Genomic DNA, 13,476 nt, shown 5'->3' with positions numbered 1-13,476 from the left:
GCTTGTGACTTTTACGGTATTCCCCGACATAATAGGGGTTACTTCCTTTCGTTCTCTTCTCTCTTCTGTTTTCATGGACACCGCTTTTGTTATGGAATCTATTGGTAAGTTTCTATATCCCGGGAATGCTGTCTCTCAGTTTTCTTAAGACAGTTGTGGATGCAAACAAGAGCTCAGATGTTTCAGGACAGTTGAAGATCTTTGTAAGGTTTCTTCTTGCACGGAAGCGTTGGCTGTATAAAGACGGTCTAAAGACTGTTTGACGGGCGTTTAAACATCGTTTTAATACCGTTTGACAGCTTGAAGAACTTGTATGACATGTTTTTGCAAAAGCCATTCTGTGGCTTTGTTCCCTCACATTCCTAGAAGCTGAAAGCTCTTCCCGGCGTTCCATGTTAGCTGGGTTGGTGTTTGGACTATAGAAAAGGCAAAGCTCAATTTCTTCTTTGCAATACAGTAAGAACATTCATTTTCCCAAATCAGCTCAAACATGCTCTTAAACATATTTTGCATGGGGTAAAACAGGGAAGTTTTAGTAAATAGGGTTCTTTTTTTAAGAATTCAGACATTCTTGGCTCTTAATGCGGCCGTGGGCCTGTGGGCGAAACTCCATAGTTATATAACTATGGTATAGCTATCACGTTATAGTCAGCAACACTTACGGGCCGTTGTTATCAGTGACTTCGTGGGACTGCTCGTAACTTCGTGAAGTATTTTACAGTTCTCGCCGTGAAATTGATGCTCTGGAAAGACTCAAGACGTGGCTCCCAATTCGCGTGATGTGTTAGTGAGTTTACACCGTAAAGTGAGTGAAACACATCATCGTATGTAAACAAAGGACGTAGAGGCGATGGTCTCTTTCCCAAAGAGTAAGACATACTCCTCGTGTACCTGTTAATTCATATATAGCATTGTTTAAATAAATAATTACAGGGGATACACGGTTATAGAAATCGCCAAGAGCTAAGCACAAGTACCGTCATAATGCTAAATTCCTAAATGCATATCAAGAAAATTCAGGCAAAAATTGTCGATTTTGCCAAACGCTGTCACTTTCATATAATAAGGAAACTAATATATTCCTTATTTGGAAAAAAAGTGCATGATTCTTGTAATTTTTAAGGTTACCGTACCGCAGGTGATTCGTAAACATTATGACTTGTAATCAGAAGAGAAAAACAGTGACTGTGACCATCTTTGGTCAAAAGAGAAAGTATATGAAAAGAAACTAAGAGTCCTCTGTACCAGTCCATTAAAACGACAACGTTTTCTTCATATGCGAAATATCGTTTTTTTACATGGGACCGGATGAACTGTCAGTGAAATTCCACAGGGAACTCACAGCGACAACAATGCATGTTATCTTATTTAACTACATCGAAGGCAAAAGCGAGACATTCGAGAAATATTTACTTTTTAAATAATTCTTGTAAAACGTGCAAATCAAACCAGGGAAGTGTTCCTGATCAAATTCGACTTTTATATCAATTTTGATATAAAAGTTACTTAATTACAATATTTTTTATCTAAGTAACCTTATCGGCAGCTCGAAGGTTATATTTCGGTAATCAGTTTTCCACTTGGAAGGTTTCATTGTGATAAACGTCGTAATAGCTTTACAGATCATTACCTTGGGTTTCCCGCCAAAACTATTCTTCCCGGCAAAACGCACGCGCCACAGAAAGCCCCAGCTCCCGGCCAGTACAAACTTTTGAGTCTCCAAACGAGGCTACCATTGACTCGGCATCGTGGAATTTGTGTGGAATGTCAAGGGCACAAAGCGTTTTAGAATCGGTGCTGTTCCTAGTAGCTATTGTTGTTTAACCCAAGACCGTGGGAAAAGTCCGGTTTACAAATTTCGCTTCCGACTGTTAAGTAATGCCTTTGTAGCGGGGTTTTGTTAAAACAACGTCTTCTATTATATACCGATTTCACAACAAAATCACACAAGAATGCCAAGGTAGTACGATTGTATTAATTGAAGTCACTGAAGCGAATGCCTGTTCAATAACCATAACCGTTGCCTAGGTCTTCTTCGTGTTCATCTCTGGAACATATTTTTTAAGAAGAGATATTTTTTAGAACTCAAAATATTGTCTATGGACATCCGTTATTATGAGGCATCTAACTCAGTAACAATTGAGCGATCTGGTATACACGTTTTAGTAAGTTGCACAAAGTAATTATATGAATTGTGAAGGGGGCGAAGATTGATCTGGGTAGTAGTTTCAGGTATATATAATTTTCGAGAGTGGTTTCATTTTTTTTTAATTGAAAACTCTTCACTATTTTAAGCTTTAGACTCTTTGAAATTTGTAAGAATAAAAGGCCACACAGGAAAAAAGAGAAAAGACATATTTAACATGGGATTAATAAGTGTTTGTATTATTAATGAGCTGGATTGTGCCTAAAACGCTAAAAAAAAGACAGAATCTGATACATGGCACCCTCGACCGTTGATAGAACTAAGAGAGAAATCAAGAAACAAACATTAAACCGTACGTTGTTATCATTATTTTATTACAACATTTTTTCAAAGATATTGATTTAGGTATTTTATCTATTAGATATATATATTTTATCTATTAGATGAATTAAAAACCAGCGAGGCAAATCCAATCATTTCCGGTGGCAAGCTACACTCTTTCGAAGGCTGTATTTATAGCGTACAATAGTATCTAAGGTTGATATTATAAATACAATCCGAATACGCATTTTACAACACATCACACTACCAAAACAACATTTTCCTGCTATCTGAGCCTCGGTATGGTGAAATCTGAAGCTTAGCGTTCTTATAAAAAAAGTTCTTATAAATATATATTGTGTACCCATAATATTGTTGTCAGTGCGAAAAGATAACATGGGTGTTGGATATTTCAACTGAATGCAGAAAATATGGGTAAAATTTGCAATTGGTTTATTTATTATCTCACAAATAATCATAACTAAGCAGCGGTCGATCTTAGAAGGAGAATTTGCAATTACGCTTTTGAAAGCATATGTTCATTTACATAAATAAGAGAAGGGTATCTCATCATACTGTGTCTTAAAATATGTAAATGTAGAACTGATTTTGGCGCGAAATGAGAAGTGTGGATCGCGCACCTTGGAATGGATGACGCACTTCGCAGTAAGGGCTAAAAAGTTTGTGATGAAATTATTTTGAACTATACTTTATTTGTTTAAGCCACACGGATGCAAGTTGTGAAGGCGAATTCCTTTTTTGCTCAAACTCGTTTAATTTATAACTACTATTTGTTATGTATGGATGTTTTTCAATCATATATTTGATGTTGTTTTTACGGCACTTTCTTTTTATAAAGACAAGCCTTACGCTGTTTCCTAAAACACATGGTATAGATTGTCTTGCCTCCTTTCAATCAAAATGTCCTTCTTCAGTAATGCCACGGTCGAGTAGCTCAAGCGGCACTGCCTTCACAGGGGAGCATTCTCCTGACTCCCTGCTGTTCCTCACGTGACGCGCGTGACAGGCCGCTTGGGTAAACGTCACGCCACACTTTTGGCAGCTGTAGGGCTTCTGTCCGGTATGCATACGAATATGATTGTTCAGTGTGGTGGCTCCGGCAAAGGCCCGCGAGCAGAATCCGCACTTAAATGGCTTTTCGTTCACGTGACTGACCACGTGACTTCGGAGGTTTGAGGGATTGGCGAAGGCCGCTGTGCAGTGGCCACATTGGTACGGCCTCTTTGCCAGCTTGGGGCATTTGTGCATTTGCAGGGTCATTTTTTGAGGAAAGATCTTTTCACACTGAGCACATTTCCATGATGTAACTTCTTCTGTCGGGCTTGTGTTCGGTGTCTCTTTTCTTATTGATTCTCTGCCTTCTGCAATCTTCGCTAGCTCTTCGTCATCTTCGAAGGGGCTCGGATTCTCGTCGGAAGTAGTCGAAACGTTTCCGCTACATTCGGAAGCTGTCCGTGTCCTTATTTCGATCCTGTTTCCTAAAGACACTTCTTGCTTTTCTGGTCTCTCGAAGCTGACAATATCATTTACAAAATGTTTCGTAGAGCTATCGGAAACTCCTCGGTAACTGCAATGCTTCTGCAAAAATTCGGGAGGCACAACGACGTCGGTTCGAGTTTCGCTCGGGTAACGAGACATATCGAACGACGTTATGCGGAATTGACTGTCTAGTGATCTGTTGCGAACAAGCAAAGCGTGCTGGTGTACGCACCCTGGGAAAAGAAGGAAAAGAAGTGCAACCAATAAATGGAGCTCCACTTAAGCATGTTTAGAAGGTGTGCGGAGGATATAACACGAGCCTCCCGCTACCCTAGTGACAATAGAGGCAAGGACACGACGTCGACGGCGAGGAAAACCAGATAGAAAGAAATGCGCTCGAGCATGGCGTTCAATTCACTTGCAGTGGAAAAAGACTACAATTAATCAGACAGAACGTATGTCTACGTGCTCCTACTGAATTTTGAACAATTTTTTTTGTTTTCTGCCGCCGCCGTCGTTATCTGGTCAGTAGTAAATGTAGTCTGTATTTCGGGTGGATCCCAGTCCCCCGGCTGGGTTCTGATTGGTTGTTGGGAATGGCGGGCTGTGATTGGTGGGAATATATCGGGCGGAAGTGACGTCACGGGTGTACTTTGGACTTGCGCCTTTGATCTTTGGACTTTGGAGTGGGGAGGGGAGGGGTGGTGATTGGTCGAAATATAAGGGTTGGAAGTGACGTAAACAGTCCACACCATATTTAGAGTAAAATATATTTCATTAAAGAAACAACATGATACAAGGGTCCATAAAAAGTACGTTATTTATCCAGTATCTATCGTAGTGTTCTTAGCGTTTCCATAGAATGTTAGAAAAGTCAATGGAAGGTACTTCGAGTTCGCGTCTACCTTCTACGTGGATGATTACCCTTAGATCATTACAACTTGGTGAAGGTGTTGGGTTACCTGTGGTACCAGACTGTTTTTGGGGTAGTGCTGGGTTACCTGTGGTGGTAGTAGTAGTAGAAGTAGTAGTCTGATTTTGGGAGGGTGGTGGTTGCGATGAGCTACCCCTGTTATTTTCGGCTTCAGCGGCTTGTACAAAAGTGTATAGTTCTTCCCTATGTCGCAACATGTACCGGTAGTTGGCAAAGGATTGTAGAGAAGCAAAGACACGTGGTGCCAGTGAGGTTGTTTGCATATCGTTTAATCGTCGTAGGTTCATTCTTCGAATGACGTTCAGTATACGTTCGGAGATGTTGACCGAGAGGGGGTTGCTATTTACCAGTGGGAGCGCTTGTTCTAGAGCTCTTATTAGGACTCTGTAGCAATCATCGAGAGACTGTTATAGGGGCTGAGCTGGAGGGTGGAGTTGGATGACTGGTAGAAGACGAGGAGAGGGAGGTGTGGGTGCGTCTCGATTGACTTCTTCTTCTTCATCGCTTTCACCATCGAGGTCTGAGATCATGCTCGTATCGCTATCGTTACTCTCGTAGTTGTTGTTGTTGATGTTTCGGCGACCAGCATGATCAAAAGGAACCCAATCATTGCTTTCGTCACTCACGTAGTCGTTGTTGTTGTTGATGTTTCGACGACGACGAGCATGATCAAAAGGATGCCAATCGAGATGGAATCGTTCGTAGATAGGTCGTAGTTCGTGTCCTACGGGAGGTGGTGGTGGGGGGTGGTCGGCATCGTACTGGTTATCGCTTTCCCAGTTTCACTCTCCCCACTCGTTGTAGGTCCAGGCTATGCATGCTCGTAGATAGGCCTGGATGTAGTCTAGTGGGGTTAGAGTGCTTCGGCGAGAGACCGATTCTCGAAGATTACGCATGTAACTGTTGTGCCCCAATTCGTAGACTTCTCGTTCAGCGTGACCTTCAGGGGGTGGGGGTGGGATGACGTTTTCGATTGTGCGTGTTGAGTTGCGCGTCAAACTGACACTCCCGCACCTCTTCGTAGTTGTAGCCTTGGGCCTTGAGACGCAACTCCACCGCACGCGTATGCTCGCGAAGCTCTTGCATCGTGGTGTTCGTCAAAGGGTTGACAGTGTGAGGTTGGAAACACGTGGTGCAACCGTGGTAGAAACACACGTGGTACTGATACACTGTGTTGGTAGACTCGGCTTACCCGTCCACCTTGATCCGGCCTGCCAAGCTCACTTCGCCACGGTTCCCGGCATGCTGAATAAACACTCCTTCTCCCTCGCGATGTCCGATGTACTTGATCCCACTTGGCCATCAGGTCTAGGATCAACGCCTCCACATAATGACTCACGACATGCATGACGTTATACGTATCAATCACATCGTAAGTCACCTGAGGCTCATCAAGTTCGTTATAAGACTCCATGGACTCATCCTCCCCCTCCTCCTCTTCCTCATCGCTAGTGTCACTCTCGACGAAAACTACTTTCTCGGCTTCTTCGCCATCGGTATCACTTCCACTACATCCGGCATCTCCTCCTCCTCCTCCACATCCTCCTCCTCCTCCTCCTCCACATCTTCATTTATGGGTGGGGGAACTGGGACGCTTACGTTTACGCAGGTTGTAGGGAGCTTCTTGCCTTTGCCCTTGCCCTTGATTTCGTCTTCTTTGCTTCCTTCGGCTGCTCCGCCCACGGTCGCATTTCTTGTTTGGAGGTCTCATGTCACACGCAAAATACACACCTCCTTTGGAAAACTGACCGCGGCTCACTCCGACACGGCAAATGAGGTTATGTTCACACACTGGAAAATCGGTGACGTTAACTCCCTCCTCGACAGTCTCTCTCACTGCCTCGGCCTCGTTTTGATTGAAACAAAAGCCACACTCTATCTGGTCTTTTGAAAAATCCACAAGTACCGCACTTTAAGGCAGAACCTACTTTTTTGACCTCTACGTTACAAAAACACCTCATCATCAACAAACAAAGCAGCAATGTTCTTCGCTTCAAAATTTCCATCTTATGTACTCTTTTAAGAGTAGCCCATAATAATACCCTCACCTATGACGTCACTTCCGCCCGATATATTTCGACCAATCACCACCCCTCCCTTCCCCACTCCAAAGTCCAAACGTCAAAGGCCCAAGTCCAAAGTCCACCCGTGACGTCACTTCCGCCCGATATATTCCCACCAATCCCAACAACCAATCAAAACGCGCCACGACCGCGCGGCCGGGGACTGGGATCCACCCGATATACAGACTACATATACTTCTTTGGTCCCTTCCCGTGCTTACACGTTAAGTCACAATCATGACGATTACATATCCATAAGATATTAACCAAGTTAACCAAGTATCAGGGGGGGGGTTGGGTCGGTGGGTGGTGGGGCGAGGACTGAGGAGACGGTCGGGGTCATTACTCACCACGTGACTCTGTCTCGGTGTTGGACCCTTGCCCTTGTTTTGCCGCTTTCCTCAAATCCATCTCAGAGGTACTCACCGACCTCTGTAATCCGTGAATACTGGCCAAGGGTATCCCAAGATACTGCGGGTAGCTTTTGTCGTACCAGACTAGGAGTTCCTCTCCTGGGACTATCCTGCGAAGGGTACGGTAGTACACGGCCTGCTGGAACTGTATTGCTGACAGATTCTGCTCGGTGGAGTTTCGCGCGCTACGGACGAAACGCATCCAGTTTGACGTGAACTCGTCGCTGGCGTCGACAAAAAAGCTTAACACACCGTTCTCAAATATCTGGGGAATATAAAGGAAATTAGAAAAAGCCAATTATGCTACCATTTTACAGTGGTTGATCGGAATTATCTAACAGCATAAGCAATGCGTTTTTGGACGAAGGATAGTAACAGAAAATTCGACATTTTCCGTATTTGGACTAATGTCCTATTCTAGCCAAATATTTGGCTGACATCTTGGTTAGAGACAGCAAATTATCTCATATCGAAATATGTCATAACTTCATCATCAGTCATCGCCATGAGGACTTGTGTTATCGCTGGAGGATTTAGAGATAAATTTATGGACTAGAAATTCAAGGGATGATGGTAAAATGCCCATCGAATGGTGATGTAGAAGTAAAACAATCGACGTACCTCCCACATGTAACTGCTGTCAGCGGTCGTGTTCACATCCGCAGGCTTCACTTTATTACCCTCATAAGGGCCCATAATAAAACCTGCAGGGATTCCTGTGGTGGCGCGAACCCCAAACACGTGGCCTGGTAACGAGGAGGTACACAACTGGAGCCCTGGTGGAAATGACGTAAATGCGCGGCTACACAGCTTGTCTGTACGCTGCTCTTGATTGGTTGATTGAGTGCATGCAGATAAAAGTACGAGTTGATTATTGTCTCTTTCGAATGAGGATGACAGGGTTTTACAACCAAAGTCACCAGCATGGGTTTTCTGTGGTGATAATGGCGGTGAAGGAAGGATCGAGGTGTACTGGGCACTGCTGAGTCTTCTATCATTGATTGATACCTCTTTTATCTCTGAAATAAACGTGGCAAAAGCGATAAACTCAACAAAATTTTGAAAAACTTAAGGGTTATATTCTGGTAGAAAGGTTGCATGATTGTTTCAGCAAGAAAATTATAAGAATAATTAAAGCTGTTTCAATATCTTGCGAATTCTCAGCTTAATCGCCTACTGGTTTCCGTTTTAGCGTTTTAATTGAAATGGTTTCCAATAACGTCACCTCTCCGCAAGGCACTGACCAATTAAAAACACAAAACAAAACAACTGTTGGAAATTTTCGGCGAGAGTTTGCAGACTATTGAAACACAGCGGCAATTGTGTTGAAGGCAACCAATCACAAACCTGTGGTAAAAAGGGGTGTTCGGAATTTGCAGGGCTCTGTCTGAATGCTCTAGATGTCAACAACACTGGGATATTTTACATTCTCTTGGATCAGGTTACGTGATAGTTTTTGAGCAGTTTTTGTTAATACAATAACGAAGGTTCGCGATGATAAGGCACGCTTAGTGAGTAACAACAATGGAGTACTATTAAAGGTTGTTCTTTTGAAGCACGTATTTTATACTTCCGACATAAGGATCTTTTTCTTCTCTACATCTATCTACTTTATTAACTGATAAAACCATGTCGGTATCACATCAGTATAAATAAATACAAGGTAAAAATATACAGATCTGTAATAATTTACATAACTTATACAATATATTCATAATTTGTAAAATAAATTTATAAAATAATTTTCAATAAAGTAATTCAATTAAATAATTTAACTTAATTAATTTATAACTTGAATACTAGAACCACTGGCCATTATCAATTAAATGCTGCTGAAGCTTCTCTTTGAATTTGCCCTTTTCTTTTATGTCGGTAATTGAACCTGATAAATTGTTCCAAAATTTTATAGACCACGGGAAAAAGCTATTTGCATGCTGGTTGCACTTGGAATGTGTTCTATGGAAGCGCTTGGAGTTGCCATTCCTTGAAGGCCGGTCCATCGGAACCAAGAAGGGCTCTCTCTCAATGTCCACAGTTCCATAAACAACCTGATGGAACATGGACATTCGAGAGAGAGTCCGTCTGCCCTCAAGGGATGGCCACTCCAGCTCTCTTAGCATGTTTGTTACGACCCCTGGCTCCCTCAAATAATTATTATAGCAAACTCTGGCTGCAGTCCTCTGCACCATATCAAGGCGGTGTTTATCCTTTTGGAGATGCGGGTACCAGGCAGAGTTTGCATATTCAAGCTTCGGTCTAACTAGACTGCAATAGAGTTTAGACTTGCAGTCTACCGAGGCTGTTCTAAAATTTCTTCTAATGACCCCAAGGGTCTGATTTGCACTAGATGTAATTTGTGCGATGTGTTTATCCCATTTTAAATCCCCTGAGAGTAGTACTCCTAGATAGGAGTGATGGTAAACCCTCTCTAGAATCCTGTTGTTAAGTATATAGGGATGGTCTGGAGTATATTCTTTAGGAATACTTGCATTCCAAGCAACAAAGCAAACCTGAATTAAACCATAAATATCATTGTATAAAAAACACAAATCAAAAAAGTTTTCCGAAACGGTTGAGTTTTACGAGTGAAATTTGTCGTGCAGTCAACGGCCAAAAATCGTATGATGATGCACCCATATTATCGCATGATCGTGCACCGATATAATTCCCATGCTTAAAGGTTAAGCTTTGAGTATATGTTAATATTGAATCGATACTGTTTGCACCGCCGTGAAAAGCCTTTTTAAAAGTCCAAGAAAGTATGCGGGAATGCCGCTATAGTTAAAATATGTGATTTTGGAAAATCTAATCAATTTTACAAGCTTTCGATAAAGAATACTTAATAGAAACACCACACACAACTTTTAGCATATTTTTAGTTTTCATAAGGCACAAAAACCAAAGCAAAAATCTTTGAACTTGCCTAGTACAAGATTTTGTTGTGCGGCAAAGAAAAATTGCTCGATTTTCTGTTGGAATTGTGTTGATAGCACTTGGTGCTCGTGACGCACAGCACGATTCAGCCAGCAATTATCTGATGCAGGGTGGCTTTTTGGCATACACGTGACAGTGAAAACCACGAGAACTTTAATAAGCCCCTGAAGCGGATTTCTTTTATGTATCTAAAGGAAAGGGGAGAGGGAGGGAATGAGAGGTTATTCAGAATCCCGATTTTACTGTCAAAGATAATAAAATACGCTGCCATACCGATATTTTTGCATGATCGTGTACCGATATTATTGTACACTTATTTAAACGCACTAAAATACCACGCAGACTTTGCCATCATTCATCTAAAGCCTTGGATCATAAGAAGGATACTGAAGCCTTTAAGAATGCCGATCATTGTTGCTATTTTGAAATACAACGGTTTATCTGGGAGAGAACCCTCCACGAATGACTTTTGTTTCAGAACTGCGATACGATATTTGCTGGAAACATCACAGTTATTTGATTGGGTAAGCCCGATGGCGAAGGGATGCTTTGTTTGACTAGGTAATCTTTTCGCGAATCAATCATGACCATAACAAAGCAACCTGCGAATTGATTATTTTGAGAGCCAGTGTGGAAAGGGGGCATCACTTTATTAAAGAATTTGTTATAAGATCTTAATAAAATAAGTTAACAAGAAACAAAAAAGGGTTCTTAAAAAAACGCCAAACCCAGAAAAAAACATTCTGCGCCAGGACTCGAACTTGTGTGGTACTAAAGCAGGATGCAAACATGCCCGCACACCCAAGGTTAGGAGCGAGTGTAGACGTGGCTTACCTGAACTCTTTGGGTGATGATCCAATTGTTGAGTAAGCATCAACTCCACGCCTCTGACGGGCGTCTGGCCGTATAAACACGACATTACTTGGCTTGGTGTGAACGCAACTTTGTCTTCAATGAACGACTCCATTCTTGAGCTGCCACCATCAATATAAGCACAAAAATCAAAGTTTGAAGCGGTGACGAGCTTGATGGTTTGGCTGTCCCTATGCTCTAGTGCTGTGGAGAGCACAACAAAGCGTGACTTTAATTACGCCCCGCATGAGTGTGATATTGTTAAAAAGCACTGTCACGGATGGTGGCCACTGCCTGATGGCTCATTGCGTTACAAGCGATTTTTTTACATTCTTTCTTCATAACATGCGTATTGTAACTCTAGTTCAATAAATCACATCTTTCTATTCTGCTTTGCTTTGATTGTCAGCGGGATAAGAGCGTTATTTTCATTAGGTAACTCCTGAAAAAATGTTTTTTAGTGTAGTAAAAATGTGTTATACTGTATTCTAACGAAAACGGAAAGCTCTTTGTAAACTTCGTTGGGAGAGAAAATCACAAGAAAGCGACACCTCTTTCAAGAGAAAATTAGGACGTATATCGACAAAACAATTAACTTATTTGTGTTTTGCTTATAAATTATAACTGCCTATCGGTCAGAAACGCAAAAAAAGCATAATATGAACTTAAACAATAATGAGAAGGCTATCAACCAAAAATTGATGCTGATAAGTCATATGAAACCGAATAATTTAAGTTCAAATGATGCAATCTTTAATCATTCAATCGCTTAATAGTCTCTGTCTAACTAGATCATCACTAGCCCCAATATCTATGAAGCTCGAAAGCGGCAAGTTTAAACTTTGGAAGGGTACAGCGACAAACATCAAAGACTATATCATATCGTTCCACTGTTTTTTTTAAGTCCATTGGGTAAATCAACGAGAGAAACTACACAAAAAATATTGTCTCAATATTAAAGAGGAATGGAAAGAATACTCTGCTCCGCTAAACAGCTCAGTCATTTAAGCTTGGACTATCCAAATTATCAGAAGTATTTAAAGGGGCTCATAAGAAAAAAAAATCACAGGAAGACTAGACGTGTTGAAATTATATAAATTAAAGGTTTGAGATTGGCAGTTTATATTGCTCTTTTAGTTGGAAAATGAGCTGCAAAGTTGAGTCATAGAAAAGCTTTCTTTTCATAACATGTAACACGTTATAGGATGTGCATGTCTGATGAAAAACGGGCAGACAATGCGCTAGTCTTGTAAATAGTGCACTCCTTACCTTCGCGATCGCTACCCTTAAACACTGACCCTCATGTACCTTATTTCCTACAGCAGCCCAATAAACTATCCTTACATAGACTGGATCCTATTCAAAACCAAGCATGACTCCGAGTTGTATTAAACCATTGATTTTGTCCCTTTGTCTGATGCAGTGGGCGTCGGCTTTCTAGAATGTACCCAGGGCATTCTGGAAAGGAATAACATTGGCTTTTATTTACCTGGAAAATCTGCGCGGTGCTGCGTACGTTCCGTAGTAAGTCTACAGCCCCCATAAGTATTTGGATGAAGGAACTTTAAATGTTAATGTGCACTCGGGGCCAGGGTTATGTAATTTGAATCAAGGCTGAATGCGAATCAATGAACTATAGAGCGATTCTTAATTCTGATTGGACAAAGAAACAAACTTGTGTTTTTGCATAAATTTGTTTATGATTGATCGGAACTACACTATATTTTGTTAATGCTATGATTATAACAAAATATATATAATTGTGAATACTGCCGATCAGCGTTTTGTCTTTGAGATAACGATTGCAATGAGTATTATTGTTATAGTATCATCCGGAAAGCGCAGCAAACTTCATTTCTCTTTATCAGCAAAGTTTTATTTGATACTCTTCAATGCATTTGTATAGAAATTGTAAAGCCAATCAGCCATGATATATACCACAAATTCTACATAAACAAAAGCTAGAACAGAACAAAGGCCCTGTCAAGACTAGCACTCTCAACACATAAGGCTATATCTGTGTCGCTGTTGGTACGTTAAAGCCTGTTTTTATAAACAAAACTCTCATAACAACGTTCAGTCTTTCCTTAAAATTTGAAAGCAATTTAAGAGCATATCCCAAGCCACAAGGGAGCTCACCTCTACGGTTTTAATAAATTTAGAATTGTTTTTTTAACTTTGCGTCGTTGTTGTTTTAGTGTGTGTATTTGTAAGGGAAGGGCCCGGTGCTTTCTAGTGCCCTCTGATCGGTCTTATTGGCTAGCGGAAATCGCGACTGCTAAATGGCTTCCGTGTCACGACATACCCGGAAAG

General features: G+C 41.4%; 1 protein-coding gene across 4 annotated transcripts; it reads right to left on the bottom strand.

Annotated features, from left to right (window-relative positions):
• Positions 1–2,499: 2,499 nt before the first annotated feature.
• Positions 2,500–12,787, bottom strand: LOC5510391 (putative histone-lysine N-methyltransferase PRDM6). 4 transcript variants are annotated; one of them, XM_048727823.1, is made up of 5 exons: positions 12,653–12,787; positions 11,146–11,367; positions 7,999–8,396; positions 7,315–7,642; positions 2,500–4,200 (listed from the first exon to the last, which is right to left on the bottom strand). In XM_048727823.1, exons 2-5 carry the CDS (start codon positions 11,276–11,278, stop codon positions 3,380–3,382), a joined length of 1,680 nt encoding a protein of 559 aa, XP_048583780.1. In that variant the 5' UTR covers positions 11,279–11,367; positions 12,653–12,787; the 3' UTR covers positions 2,500–3,379. The 4 variants fall into 4 exon arrangements, with proteins under 4 accessions (XP_048583780.1, XP_048583781.1, XP_048583779.1 ...); XM_048727824.1 differs by having other exon boundaries at positions 11,146–11,285; positions 12,653–12,771; XM_048727822.1 differs by lacking the exon at positions 12,653–12,787 and adding an exon at positions 12,433–12,608.
• Positions 12,788–13,476: the final 689 nt, after the last annotated feature.

The sequence above is a fragment of the Nematostella vectensis genome, chromosome 5, assembly GCF_932526225.1.
Source record: "Nematostella vectensis chromosome 5, jaNemVect1.1, whole genome shotgun sequence".
Taxonomy (NCBI): Eukaryota; Metazoa; Cnidaria; class Anthozoa; order Actiniaria; family Edwardsiidae; genus Nematostella; species Nematostella vectensis.
Note: the sequence above shows the minus strand (reverse complement) of the source record. Positions and strands in the feature narration are given on the sequence as shown.